We start from the raw sequence: 15526 nt of genomic DNA, 5'->3' as shown, positions 1-15526 counted from the left end.
CTGCAGACGGAGCCCTGGAGCCATCAGGAGCCCCACAGTTCAGCAGGGAAGAGAGGCACAGACAGCTGGAGTGCTGCACAGAGGCTGAGTGCCACAGAGGTGGTGACACGATGTGGGAAGAGGAGGCAAACGCACCTGCACCAAGGCATGTCCTCGAGAATCAGTGCAAAAATTCCTGGGCCCCCTTCCTGCGTCATGTGAACAGCTCAGAACTCATTGCTCTCTGTGGATAACTTGGGTTGGTTTTAGTAATAGTAATAACTATAACAATAGCCACTAGTGTCAAGTTGATCACATGCCAAGTATTGTGCTAAGCCTTTTACATACAGAAGGGAATGTTGAAAGCAATTAACATTTCCCCAGCATCCTCTTTGTCTTCACTACCCTCTATGCTGTGACAGGCACAAGAGACCCTGCAAAGACCAGCATCTGTATGTTTACATTCTAAAGGTCTACTGAGTGATAAGAAAAAAGGTGGGTATTGAGTCTATTGAGATGAGCCTAGAATAGGTGAAAATATTCGCCTGATATTATGGGCAAGCCTTCATGCTTTCTGGGGAGATTAAGGCAGAAGGACACCGATATAGACCAGGAGTCAATAACAAAATCAAGCAGAGGTTGGCTTTCCAAAGGAAGGACTCCACATAAAGTGGAGGCTGCTGATAGCACGTAAGCTCCCTTCCTTCCCCTGCTGTCTGGGACTGGGCCCCCTGTGTGGGGAGGCATGGCCTGGTGACGGGAAACAGGAGAGTATAACAAGTGAAGGACTGAACGGCATCACGTGCAGATCCAGGAGGGGGTAAACACCTCCCATAGCACACACGTCCATAGCGCCTGCCTCAGTCCTCCCTTCTCAGCGTTGGAGTGAATTCTTCAAGCTTACCGGTGCTGAACAGCTGATAGTCTGCAGATCCAGCATTGGCAGCAAGTTCTTCTGACACCAGGTCCATCTTGTCTCCCCTACAGTGCAGTTCACGAGCTTCACAGTTTAAATATTTTTCACTAAACGTGCTCTTCTGCATTTGCCTGCAAATGAAATTCATGTCACTTTCCTGCCCGCTTTCTGGACTAAAGAGATGGTCACTAAAATCATAACCGTCACTGAGAGAATGGCAGAAACAATCTGTCCTTGCTTCTCTCTGTCCTCCCCCTCTCCCATTCATGATCCTTCCATGGTGGACACTGCCCACCTCCTCTTCCACAAGATGCATTGCTCTCTACGAAGCATGAGCCTTACCAGGGATGCTAGGTGGTCATGGGACTGTATTGTGAAGGACCAGGTTATGGCAAAGGTTAGAGTGTAGCTTAAAACAGATTCTCTAAAATGGTTTACTCTCCACCATCCACACCCTCAAGACTCAAATTAATGGCACAGCTTATTAGCCTCACAAAGTTCCTCCTCCACTGCTTCTCAAACAGAGTAGTTTAGGGCAGCATCTCACCATGTGGGTGGCTAATATATTAAATCATAATAGTAACGAATCCTCACCCATAAAGCACTTGAGCTCCCGACACATTCTGTAAATGGAGGCCTAAATAGACTCAGGAGTGTGCCCAAGTTGGTCAGGACCTCTGATGTCCTGCAAGTTTCCCAAAGGTGATGATAACAGCTGGGACACCTCAAAGGGAAGGAGGGCACCCACTGACTGCACCCTCCCCTGTGCCAGGTGCCACGAGACACTCTCACACCTGAGCTCATTTAATTCCTAGAATAATCCTGAGCAGAACTGGGATTCCCGTACAGACCTGCTTGACCCTTGGACCCTTGTTCTTTCTGACTGGCGTTGACTAGAGAAAAGAGAAGAGAGCAGAACGTAGAGTCTCAGGACAAGGAAGATCCCATGTCATACACCTGTGTTAGAACATTGAGATTCTAACCATCACTTTACTATTCAATTCTTGTGTGACCCTGTGTGACTTTTTAAAAATCACATGCTCTCTCCCAGGCCTTAATTTTTCCCTTTTCAAAGGTAGGAAGGCTCTGGGTACTGGAAACTCCTGTTCTATGGAACCTGAGAGGTGTAAGGTGCAGGGGCTCCAGTCCTTTCAGAAGGCAAGGAACCTCCCTGCACTCACCTTTGCCAGCCTACCTCCTCATGGCAGAGTCAGGCTCCAGAACCCCCTGCTGAGGGCACTATTGCCTCTCCTTTTGCATACCAGCAGGAGCAGGCTTGCATGCTGCACAGATTAATAGAGGAGAGATGCTCAGATAGGCAGCCAGGCTCCAATTGACTTTGACCAGCCTGGGCAACATGTCACAGCAAAATCCTCCCTCTGCTGCCACTTTTCCTCCCCTATTCCCTGAGCTGTAATCTTCCTCCCCTCTACTCCTGGGATAGGAAAGAGCTGCTGTTTCTGGGTGCTGCAAGAAGCTTATGATTTCTTTCCTGCAGGGTGACTGGGACCACATGGAGCATCTGTGACCACAATAAAGAGGTTGGAGATGAAAGGGGGATGAGTAGGCAGAACTCCAATTGCACAGTGGTGTCGTAACTGAGCCAAGTCATGGCTGGGGCACACAGAAGGGCATGAGACTGCTGGGGCATAGGCACTGGAGACAAAGGAGAGACAGTGCTTGTCTGGGCTAGTTCCACTCTGGAGGAAGAATTTTTTTTTTAATTTTTATTGGAGTATAGTTGATTTACAATGTTGTGTTAGTTTCAGGTGTATAGCAAAGTGAATCAGTTACACATATACGTATATCCACTCTTTTTTAGATTCTTTTCGCATATAGGTCATTACAGAATATTAAGTTCCCTGTGCTATGCAGTAGGTCCTTATTAATTATCTAATTTACATACAGTAGTGAGTATATGTCAATCCCAATCTCTGCGGGCAGAATTAATGATGATGAAAAGTTGCTCCTCTCCTAACCCTGGCCCCCCAGCTCTGCCATAACCTCTTCTTAGATTCCTTTTCATTGTTAATGGGTCTGTCTTCCTTACTGAATATTTGTCAAGAGGATAACTGGATAAATGAATGAATGACTCAGACAAACAGTGAAGAAAATTCGAGCTTGGCCTCTAATCCCTCAATCTTTCTTTCTTGTTTCCTGACTGTGCCAAGAATTCGTGAGGTGAACGTGCAGGTAGGCATATCATTCAAGTGCCAACTGCCCTCATTTTGGGGACTAGCTAATAAATCACACGGGATTGGGGACAGCATCCCTCCCAATTCCCAGATAATCTCCATCAAAGAAAGCTCCTAGGCTATCCCCTAGTGACCTCTAATTCTCGTTCTGTGCTCTGCTGGCAAAGGCCTCAGGAGGATTACTCCCCTTACTAAAAAGCCTTTGTAATAACCCCCTTCGACCACCTGCATTTCTCTCCCTGCTCCCTCAGGACCCTGATCCAGCATCCTACTGCTCTTGACACCTGAGGGAATGAAACACAGACATAAGTTTCTTGGAGACAGTGGGTAATCTGCTCCTCTGGGGAGCGTTAGGACTGATATCTGCCAAGGATGGCCTGGGCGTCGACCACTTGGGACAGACACAGGGCAAGATGACCTCTGGAGGCCTGATGGATCTGATTCTCACCCAGCACTGCTCTCAGCTTGCCTGCTCCAGAACTCCCCATGCACATGCTGCCCGGTGTCACAGACACACTCATCTACTGCTGAGAGCTGTGCTCCTGGGCTGTGCCTCAGAGCCCACCTTCTCAGTGGGGCCTGATAATCGTAGTATCCTGCTGTTTCTGGGGAAACTAAAACTGTTCCTCTGTTCTTTCTCTGTGTAAGTCCTTCAAGATACTAGCAGCCATTCCCCAGACCTCTTGAAATTATCATAGCCCACCACTGGTCCAACTTACAAACCCATCTACCTGCCCCATACTCTGTAAAGAGCTATAATTTTCACAAAGTACTCTCTTTATTCCCTAGAGTCAAACCACGAACAAGCTCTAAATTCCAGATCAGAACCCCCCATGGAGCACAGGCTTGCAGAGGTGGAAAGTCACCAGTTCAGCCACGCATCGGGGTCTAGCACTACAGCTGGGCATCAGAAGAAGGGAACCCAAGGTCTCTGCCAGCAGAGAATTCATCATCTAATTGAGAGGTAAGAACTACACATGGGAAACAGCATGAAGTGCTAACAGACCACATTAAATAAGGACTTAGCTGTACGTTTCAAAATCCCACTATACCAGGGGCACAGGTGCCAAAGAAAACCATCCACTCTCACACTTAAAAAACACCTATCTTGTGGATGGCAAAGCAGAGCTTGTAGGAAACAGGAATTACGAGGCTGTCTTGCCCCTCACAGAGCTCAGAGTCTAATGAGACAGCAGACGTGGACACAGCCATCTACAGAATACCAAAGAGAACATTATAGACATCGTGAGAGGGGAACAGTGTGTGCAGAAGGGACAGAGAAGAGAGAGGAGAGTACTCATTAAGAAGACTTGGAAATTTTTTACAGAAAGTTAAGTATTTAAATGTGTTTAAAATGGACAGGACTTAGATCAAAATAGGCAGCAGCCTGAATAAAAATACAGAAAGAAGAAGTGCAGGGTTTAAAGAACACCAAGAAGTCCCTTGTGGTTGGGAAGAAGTCAGACTACATGAAACCACAAAGACCTGCTTGCCATGGCAGGCCTCCAAGAGCATGTTAAGAATCTTGGATTTGATTCTGATTGAAAAATGATAACCATTTATTCTTATGGGAAACTGTAAACTTTCTTGAGAACAGAAAAGTACTCTATGGATAATGTAAAAAATAAATTTGAAAGGAAGATGGGAGGCAGGGCGATGTATTGACAGCTACACTACAGTCCTAGCAACCAGTAATCAGCTCCTCTCCTGAGCAGCAGAAGGAACAGAGGGGAGGAGGAGAGAGACAAGAAAGGAGTTAGTATAGAATTCAGCAAAGATACCTCGGGGAGCACAGACTTGCAGAGATGGGAAGACATCCAGTTCACCTAGTCATGGCTTCAAATCCCTCCCTCATTTATGGATAAGAAAGGAAACCGAGTCACCAGGTGGAAACATCTTTTCCAAGTTCACAGTGAAAGTGATTTCTGGGCACTGATGAGAACCCAGAGCCTCCAATTCTCAGTCCAAGGGCTCATTGGGGCACCAAGGGACCAGGAAAAGCTACAGGGAAAACTGTTATTATGCTTAGCAAAACATCAGACAGAGAAAGAAAAATACTATATGTTATCAATTATATGTGAAATCTAAAAAATAAAATCTGGAGGACAACTGACTGTTCTTGAAAGGGAACCAAGCGAATGCCTGAGCATTGATTTCCATACATACAGATTCCTCAAACTCAACTCTTCCCATCCTGGTGGAGTTGACTCTGGTGGGTGGAAGGGTAGAGGTGGGGGAACTGACAACACTGATGGGACCCCAAAGGAATCGCTAGTAATACCTAAAATAGGATTGAAACTTCACAGAAAACATGTTTACCTACCTGCTCCACCCCATTTCCTCCACTCCCACTTTACCCCGGGACATATTCATTCTTTTGGTTAACAAATCTTTATCAGGTGTGTACTACTGTGGGTTCTTTGGTGGCTGCTGGGTTCCGAGGTTGTGCAAGACCCCTGGGAGGTGCAGAACCTCAGCAGTAATTTGAATCACTTGCCTCTGCCTTGCTGCATCTCAGACAAGCTGGTTTAGCCTGTTGGCATCCTCAGGTCAAGGCCTGAAACCAACAAGCTCTCTCCAGAATGTTTCGTAAAAACAACTCAAAATGTTTCGACAGCTCCTCAAAAAGTTAAACATAGAGTTATCATATGACCCAGAAACTCCACCCCTGGATGTATGCCCAAAAGAACTGAAAACATATGTCCACACAAAAACTTTAACACAAAATGTTCACAGCAGCATTATTCATAATAGTCAGAAGGTGGAAACAACCCAGATACCTGTCAACAGATGGATGGTAAACAAAATGCAGACTACTCATACAACAGAATATTAGCCTTAAACAGCAATGAAGTGCTGATACATGTTACAACATGGGTGAACCTTGAAAACATGCTAAGTGAGAAAAGCCAGTCAAAAAAGGCCACAGATTGTATGGTTCCATTTATACAAAATTTCCAGAATAGGTGAATCTGGAGAGGTAGAAAGTAGATTAATGGTTGTCATGGGATGAAAGAGGGCAGAATAGAATGACTGCTGATGGACACAGAGTTTCCTTAGCAGGGGATGAAAATATTCTAAAACTGAATTTTAGCGATGGTTGCATCACCAAAAAACATTGAACTGTTCACTTTAAGTGGGTAAATTGTATGGTATGTGAATTGAATTAATAAAGCTCTTCGACTAAAAGGGGAAAAAAACCTCAGAAACCTGAGCTAAATGATCCAAATTCTGCCACATACAGCCAACTTTGAAGTCCTCTGTTTTGGTCTGTAGCATTATTAAACATGCTCCAGGGAGTACCTAAAATGCCATGCTCTGCTCAGCAATGACTTCTGACACTTTTTAGCTCATTTCATTGAGGGGAAATATGGCCTGCGACATTGGAGAGGGGAGGATGATGGGATCTTATATCCAAAAACAAATCCTATAGTAGAAGAGAAGGCAGGGCTATTCGCTGGCTACAGGGGACCCCAGCTCCAGACTAAATCCTGTTCATTAGACCCCCAAGAACCCTAGACCTCCTCCTTTGGCTCATAACACATTTTCTGACAAGGTTAAAATACTGCTGAGGCTAGTGTTACCTTAAAAAACCACTGACTCTCCCAGATGTCATTAATAGGGAAAATGGCCTATAATTAACAGAGGGGTAATTCATCTGCAAGGAAAGATTTTTAAATGAGAACTTATTTGTGCAGATGATACTACATGACCTTTCAATATCAAGAAATCTCAAGGAGTTCTATGTCTGTTAATTAGTCCCACTCCTCTCCAGGGGAAGGTGTTCATTTGCCCCATTTGCAGCTTATCTACCTGCCTAATGCCAAAGGACTAAGCAGGAATGGAGAGCCTGCCACGGGATTACACAGGGGCCTTCCTCTGTAATACGAACAGCCATCCTCTGAATCCTGTGGGTTTCATCTCACTAAACAGGCACCCAACATCTCAACAGAAGGAAAAAGGAAGTCTAGGAGTTCCATGATAATTATCCTTAATGATTTGGTTAAAATAGGACAAGGAGACTCCCTGAAAACTCTATTAACTCAAAATAGTACCTGTCACACCAACTGGGCACTTCTGCATCCCAAGAGAAATGGACAGGGAAGGCTTACAATAGGGTCCCAAACTGTAGGAAATGGGCAACAGGAAGAAATTCTTCACTCTCATTCTGTCCACTATAAAGGCAGAAAGACACTTTTTCTATGTAAGTTTTATTTTTATAAGTATAATTATCTACCTTGTCTCCCCAAATAGATTACAAGCTCCTTCAGTGTTAGAACCATTTAGGTACTAGAGGAGCATAGGAAAATAAATATTTGACTGGCTAAGCATCAGGAGGTTCTCACTTTAAGGTTGGGTTCCTTCACAGCATATCATTAGGAAGTTACTTTGTTCTTACTCACTTCAGCTTTTGTGGAAAGCTATTTCTTTCATTGGAGAATGGGCAATCATCAGTCCTGTTCCAACAGAAACAGTATAACGCAGAGGTTAAGAACAAGGGCTTTGGAATCAGGAAGATGTGGGTTCAAATCCCAGCTCAGCCCTTGCAAGCCTCATGACCTTGAGCAAGTTATTTACCCCTCTCTGCACCTCAGTTGCCTTGTTTGAAAACTGATGATAATATTCGCTGCCTCATGGAGTTGTTGTAGAATTAAAGACACCACGTGTGAAATGCTTAACATAGAGCCTAGCATACAATAAACTGTAGCTTAAAAATATCTTGCCTTTGAGACCACAGGTCAACATTCCAACATGAATGCAAATAAAAGCAGCAAAACACATTGAAAAATAATGAACAAAAAAAGCATTGGTCCTCACGCAATTTACAAATGCTGAGTAACAGAACACCATAATTGTCCTCCCAGTTTTCCACAGAGGAAGATTGAGGAACACAAAGTTTTTAGTCCTTTATCAAATTCATGAACAGAGCAAAATTAAAATATAACCTCTGAAGCTCCTGCTAACCCCAAGACTGCAATCACAGCATCTTAGAATGTTAATGCCAAAGGAAAGTTCAGAGATCAGTACAACCCTCTCCTTTTGTAGATGAAGAAACTAAGGCCAAGAGGTTAAGTGATTTGCCCCAAATCACCCAATCTGTTCCATGATTTCTTCAAATATGCGCTATTTGTAGCCCCTGCATCCTTCTTTTTTTCCCTCTAATCGACCTCTCTCAATACTCTACCAATGACAGTAGCAATTTGAACTGCAGAGAAGAAGCCTGTGTATCCCACCTTCCAGTGAGATTGAAAGTTTCCTTAAGGACAAAGACTGTGTCTTTTATCTCAGTGCCTAAAAAATGGCCCTTTATGTGCTCACAAATCCCCACTGATTAAGTAATCGAGCAATATAAACAGTTCTCTGCTCACCCTACAGGAACTTACTAAATATTAAATGAATGCATAAATAGCAGACCCTACTGTTGAGAACATAATCTTTCTCTCCACTATAGCATCAGGCAGAGAACTGCTCATCTAACCAAAAGAAATAGTTCCTAGGAAACCCTGGAAGATATTAACAGAAAAGAACCTCAGTTTTGCTCCTATCACAATAGCTATCGTCTTTATCCTCTACTCAGCCCAACTCTACTCCTTTTACTTGCCTCTGGGGTCAACAAACCTTCTCTGGATTTTTGGTTCTAATAGATAAGAAGAGACATAACTCATAAGTCAAGATATAAAAGCAGAAAGAGAACCTTAGCATGACCCAGCTCTCGGGACTAAAGCCCTGAGCAGCACCGGGAGACCCAGAACAGCAGAGGGTGCAGGTTGGAGGCTGGGCGACAAGACTTCAAAGGCAGAAACCCTGTAGAATGTCAGTGGGGGAGTGGAATCTTAGACCCCACTCAGCCTTCTTCAGAAGTCACATTTCTTCAGCACACCACAGTTCTACCAGTAATCCAGGTTTGAAGATTTGAAGTCTGCCCACCCCCAAATTCTCCACCTTCCCTGCCCCTTATCTAATGTCCCCAAACCCATCCTTCCTTTCCTTCTATTATCTAGCTACCTTCCCATCGTTTTTGAACAGCTGCATCCAGGTCAAAGCCTTTATGGCTTCTCACGTGGACCATACACTAGACTCCTAACTGGTATCCTTGCTCAGACATTCCTCTTTTCAATCCAGCTTGGACATCACAGTCTAGGGTGACCAACTTCTCTCAGGTTGCCCAGAACTCTCATAGCTTTAGCACTGAAAGTCTCATGTCCTGGGAAACCCCCAGTTCCAGACAAACTGAGACAGCTGTTAGACCACACTCAGATTAACATCTTCCCTCAAACAATGTTTTGATCACGTCACATTCCTGACTAAATTGTTCCCTGCTTCCCATTTCCCATCAAAATGAACCTGAAAGCAGACCCCAAAGCTGTCTCAGAGAATGTGAAAGAAAGTTTACTGGGCTGGGTAAGAAAATGAGGATTCTAGGCCTGGCTTTAGTAGAAGCCCTGTGGGACCCTTGGCAAGTCACCCGGTCTAGCTGGATCTCAGTTTATAGCCTGTAAAATTAGGAGGCTAAGACTAGATTTCCTTTTCAGATCCAAAATCCTCTAATTCTACTCTTCTGTAGACCAGTTGCTCTAGCTAGACTTATCAGCTCACTCTAATCCAAACACACCCCATGAATTCTCACCTTTATACCTTTGGTCTTTCCTTCTCCCCACCAGGATTTCTCTGTTTTCTTCTGCCCACCTGAATCTTCGAGAAACAACATAACAATCTTTTAAGGGAAGCCTGGGCTCAGCCCATGAAGATTCCATATGCCCCTAGGGTTTCTAACACTTAGCACTTGTCATACCCTGCTCCTAGTGTTCAAAATCTTTTTCTACATGAAGCTACTTTATTCAAACTGGACTGAAATCTCCCTGTACTTTTGTGATTCCTTTGCAAAATCCTGAGCACACAGCTAATAATAGCAAGTGTCATCACTAATAATTGATTGATGTATGGATACATAGGAAAAAGTCCAAATAGGGACTTAGATGTGAAACAAACTAGAAAGAAGAGGTAAGCCTAGATTTTTTTGCACTTTATACAAGATTCTCAAATGTTTCCATAATTCAGTAATTCATTTACTCCACAAATATTTACTAAGAATCTCCTATCTTAAGACATTGCTGGCATGTCATGAGTGCAGAGATGGGGACTAAATAGAGGCCCAGGTTTCTGACTGCATCTCTATTCACAGATATCATAAACTTCCACATTGTCCCTAAATTCTAAATTTTTAGCAAGACCTTAAAAGACTCCAATGGTAGCAGCTCCACCATCACCACACCCCTCCCTTCCAAAATTAGTCATATATCTACTTCTCCCTCTAGCCTGCAGAGTTGCTAAATGAAAAAAAAAATTTAATAGGTCAGTAGATTAAAATACACATATCCACCTACACAAGCAAGACACCCTAAAGCAGATCTCTTCCGGGAGCTCTATCCTTGCTATATTCCTAGAATCTCTAGTCCTTGTTTTGACAGATTTTTGTGAAGTGACCATATTAGAATCCTTCTTTGGTATGATATGACTGTTGTCCTCTATTAGTCTTGGTAAGTGACACATGTTAAGGATGTATTTGGCCCACACCTCTGTCTTTTGGGACCCCTGCTGCATGCATATGTATATACACACACTCCCCTAATTAAAAGGGGCTGGGACTTGAACAATGTCACCAACTGTAATGACAAACAGGTTTATGAGCAAATAGGGGAAGTAAATAAGTCAAACGGTTTTCAGAGGGAGAGGTCAAGCTGGGCTGGGCCCAGAGTGATTCAGGCTCTGCCAGAGAATGGGTGTCTCCTGAGATGATCTAGGACAATTAAAACCCCTATAAAAAGGATGGGTTTTCAGGCATCCAGTATCCTCTCCAGCTTCTGAATCTTCTGTTCATACCTCCTTAAGCAGGTAAGATATGCTTGGGGAAGCAATGGCAGCATCCAAGGGGCTCTTGATAGGGGTTGTGATGTGCTGGGCTAGAGAGGGCAGAGACTACTCCCTGTACACTTAGGTGGCCTTGGGTACCTTCCTGCTTCCTTTTTTGGCCCTAGCTGAGACTATAATGATAGCTGGGGTGGCATACTTCTGAGTCTATAAAATACACATGCCATTGTTTCTGTGTGTTGTAGGCATCCCAAAACCGAGGGCTTGAACTTTTGGTGGATAACTTAGTCTCCCATAGTGGAGCATTTACCTTTTGTTCAAGTTAGGCCAAGACCTAACTTGACCCAAGAGTTTAGGGCTCATCAGGCCCAAGAATCTGGACCATGGGGTCACAATAATATTCAAGTCTCACTGCAATGAGTTGCCACAAGGGATTCAGCTTGTGCCCTGCAATTCATCACTTGCCACTTATCCTTATAGGTATCACTGGCACAGTTTTAGAAATCCAATGTGCTTTGCAATTAGGGCTTCAGTTTGCAGGCCTGCAAACTCAGTAACTGGAATTTTCACATCATGGAAGAAACATCATTGAGATTGAGATTCCCAAAAGACCCCAGGCTCCCAAAATGGCCAGTGTGAACCTAGCTGATTGTACTTACTTCCTCTCATCTATGCAGTTAATTTGGCTTGCTATTTGTATCCGTAACAGTTTTTGTATCCACTGATTCTACTTGGGATATGCTTATAATATCCCAACATGACTATCCAGGCCAGAAGCACTTGCTAGGATTTAGCCTCCCAGAAAACTTTGTTGGCCCATGGCGAGACCTCTAGCCTTTTTCCCCACCTGAGCAAGGCTCATCAGAAGACTGAGCCTATTCAGTGGGGGTCTGTTGAGTGCCCTCTTCAGTGTGCTAGTTATTGGTAGAAAATTAGGCCTTACCATACTGGCTTCTGGCCCTACCTCTATGGCTTTCCTGACCTCCCTTCCTTTTTGTTCTAATATGACAGTTTCAATCAAGCAAGTCCCACCTGGAGTAGAAGAATGGGCATGTAAAGTGCCTAACATATATTTTTTGTTTTTTAGGAAATCGCCTCTTTTTATAGCAGGGAACACATAGTTTGCACCTTTCTTCCACTGTAGCACATGATATTTGGAGCCTGACTGTGGGTCAAAGGGAATGAAGGGTATAGCTAACAAGGAGCGCTGTCATTTCTTAAGCTTCTTTCCCTGACCAAGAGTGGCCACTTTCCCTCTGGGAATGCTGTCTCCTGGTCTTCATCATAAATACAGACAAAATCTTGTTTCTTCTTTTAGATTCATTCATCTTTGCTAAAATGGCTCAACTCCTGAACAGCATACTCACCGTGATCAAGGTATTCCAGAAATACGCCAAAGAGAATGGGGACGGTACCTCATTGTGCAAGAAGGAGTTGAAGCAGCTGCTCTTGACTGAGTTTGGAGACATCCTACGGGTAAGATGGGGTCAAGTGTGAGTTACACTGACACCTGCATCCAGGGCCTCATGGGTTTTTTGTTTTATTTGGTCATGCTCTACTCTGTAACTAAAAGAATTTCAGGCAGCTCCTTAGTAGTTCACTCCCAGCACACACACATGTGTGTACAGGCGTGATCACACACACACACACCTTCTCATGTCTGAGCTTGAACAGGAGGGAGTACAACTTCAAACTGGAAATCATTTCCCAGCAGAAAATCTGAGATTTGTATCTTGATGTCTATATTTTAGTGCTGTCCACACATCACCTTCATTCATTCATTCAATAAAGAGTCATCGAGCTCCTATTCCATACTGGCACCATCCTAGGCACTGGGGATACAAACATGAATAAAAACAGCTTCCCCTCCCTCCAGGATCTCACAGCATGGTTAGAAAAAGGCAGATGAACAAACAGTTACAATATAGCATGTGATGGGATGGGATAGCTTCCTCAATGACTCAAAGTCATTATTAATGAGGCTGATTTTAAATAAGTGTACCTACTCCCTATTGTGAGGGAGCTGATTAAAACCTAGAACCAAGCCTAAGCCACTTCAGATTACGGTTTCTCAATCAAGGAAGGTTTATACAGGACTGATGGACTGGGGCGTGGATACTGGCCCACGGCTTAGTATTTGCAGAAGAACATCTGATTTTGCTGTTTGTTTCATCTTCTCACAGAGACCGGATGACCCAGAGGCTGTGGAAACCATCCTGTGCCTCTTGGATAGAGACAGAAATGGACATGTTGATTTTCATGAATATCTCCTGTTGGTGTTCAAACTGGCCCAAGCCTGCTACCATAAGCTGGATAATGAATCCAGTGTAGATAGAACCTCCCAGCTAGAAGAGGAGCAGGAGGGAACACGAGACCATAAGTTTCCAAGAAATATAGGCAGACAACACAAGCAGAGGCATGAGAGAGAAAGGCAGGGTTCCCACCACAGTCAGTCTGAGAGACAAAGCCAGGACATCCACCAGGATCAGGCTGAGAGACAAGACAGAGACTCCCATTATGGTCAGACTGACAAACAAGGCCAGAGCTCTCACTATGGCCAGACAGACAGACAAGACCAGAGCTCCCACTATGGTCAGACAGACAGACGAGGCCAGAGTTCCCACTATGGCCAGACAGACAAACAAGGCGTGAGCTCTCAATACGGTCACTCAGAGACTGGGGAAACTAGGCAAAATAGGTGCTTCCAAGGGAGCGAGGGAACAAGCAGAGACTCACATGTTGAGCAATCAGGAAGGTCAGGGAGACCAAGTCAACAGACTCAAGGACAGGAAGTGAACCGAAATCAGGGACAGAGATTCCAGTCTAGGGAAGGGCAGCAGAACAGCCACCAGGCATGGGAGTCTGAGAAGGATAGCCGACACCACCAGCACAAACTAGCAGCACAAATCCAGCAAGAAAGGCCACTCTGTCACCAAGGGAAAGACTGGCAGTCACACAGCATTGAGCAGGGCCACAGACAGGCCCAAACCAGGCAGAGTCGTGTTGACGGGCAGAGCCACCAGGCAGAGAAAGAACAGGGCCACCAAAGCTGGGGTAGACATGGTCATGAAGGTCAGGAAACTCCACGTGAGACACAGGACAGGCAAACCCATGAAAATGAGCAGACCTGTCAGGGACGAGACAGGCAAACCCATAAGGACAAAGAGAGGTATCAAGGGTCCCAGGATCAACAATCCCATGGGACCCAGCAAGGCTGTGCTAACAGAGAAAAATGCCATAAGAATGAGGATGGCCAGAGTCAAAGTTCCCAGGGAAGACACAGTGACCTGGCCTTCCGTCCAACCCAGAGCATTGGGAGGCCCCAAAGAAGACAACAGAGTGGAAGTCACCCTGCCAAGGCAACTATTGCTCCCAATCCCCTCTATGACTATGTACAAGAGCAGAAAGTGATTCGGCACTAAGCTGTGCACGCACCAGAGCTAAAGCAACACGAAGCCAAGGAAGAAATCTACGTGTCAAGTTCACCCATACTTCTGTTTAAGAGATCAAAAATGTGTGTCTTCATTCTCTCCTCTACTCTATCTAACTGCAAGGATGTTTTGGGGGACTAATATTCACTTTTAGGGCATTCCAGTTCTTTGAGCAGCAATTCCAGGGTGTTCTGGTTGGGTAAAATCTAGTGGTAAATTGGGTGAAATAATCAGACCCCAATTTTGATTAATTTGGGGATTTAAATCATTTCCTGGTTTGTCCTCCGTGTAGGTGGGACATGGTTGGGTCATTGAAAGGTAGAAATTTCACCCAAAAGTTCAGAAACAGGAAAGGTATTCTGAAGATATACATTACAGTCTGAGGAGGGGACATTTGGACTTTACAGAGCTCCAGTGGATGAACCATCAGGAATTGCAAGCGTCGTAGTCTACGCTAAAATGAAACACAGTGAGAGACTGCTAGGAGAGGTCCACAACACCCCCATGCCCACGTTTCTACCCCTCACCAGAGAGACTGGCCACTGAGCTCCCATCACTAGAGCTGATTGGGCTCGATGCCTTTCTAGTTTCTGATCACACAAAATAGAGAGAAAACATGTCATCTCTTTGCAGATTTCAATGAGCCAACATTCTCTATCCATAGCTCCTTGGAGCCTAAAAACTTTTCACAAGAAAATCTATGGAATTGTATTAAAATACTCAATAAATGATTGGTGACCATTAACCTCAATGACTCTTTTCCTTCTTCACTGTGGGGCCATGCTATCTTCACTTGTGGGCCATTTTCCACAAATAAGACCTCATTTCTCCAATTCTGAGATCTCTTTGTTCTTTGAGTTCCTGGGCACTTAAAAAAATAAGAATCAATATGAAACAAATAACAAGGAGTCAAAAGGAACTTATCTAAACATCATTTTTAACTCCTTCTTCCCCTGCAGAGGAGTCAGATTTGACCCTTCCCTCTCACTCAGTTCCATATTCAAATGGTCACTAAGTCTTGTCAACTCTACACCCACCATACCTCTTAAATCTCTTCCCACTTCTCCATTTCCACTGCCTTAATCTCCCTTCTCTTCAGTGGCTCCCAGTGACCTGAGAATAAAGTTCACACTCCT

General features: G+C 44.4%; 1 protein-coding gene across 1 annotated transcript; it reads left to right on the top strand.

Annotated features, from left to right (window-relative positions):
- The first annotated feature begins 10848 nt into the window (after window positions 1-10848).
- RPTN (repetin) lies at window positions 10849-15135 on the top strand. The gene is made up of 3 exons (XM_057723799.1): window positions 10849-10983; window positions 12278-12435; window positions 13143-15135. The coding sequence occupies exons 2-3, from the start codon at window positions 12298-12300 to the stop codon at window positions 14379-14381; spliced, it is 1377 nt and encodes a 458-aa protein (XP_057579782.1). The 5' UTR covers window positions 10849-10983; window positions 12278-12297; the 3' UTR covers window positions 14382-15135.
- Window positions 15136-15526: the final 391 nt, after the last annotated feature.

The sequence above is a fragment of the Hippopotamus amphibius genome, chromosome 1 (genome assembly GCF_030028045.1).
Source record: "Hippopotamus amphibius kiboko isolate mHipAmp2 chromosome 1, mHipAmp2.hap2, whole genome shotgun sequence".
Classification (NCBI taxonomy): Eukaryota; Metazoa; Chordata; class Mammalia; order Artiodactyla; family Hippopotamidae; genus Hippopotamus; species Hippopotamus amphibius.
The sequence above is the reverse complement of the archived record's forward strand: the minus strand, read 5'-3'. Positions and strand labels throughout refer to the sequence as shown.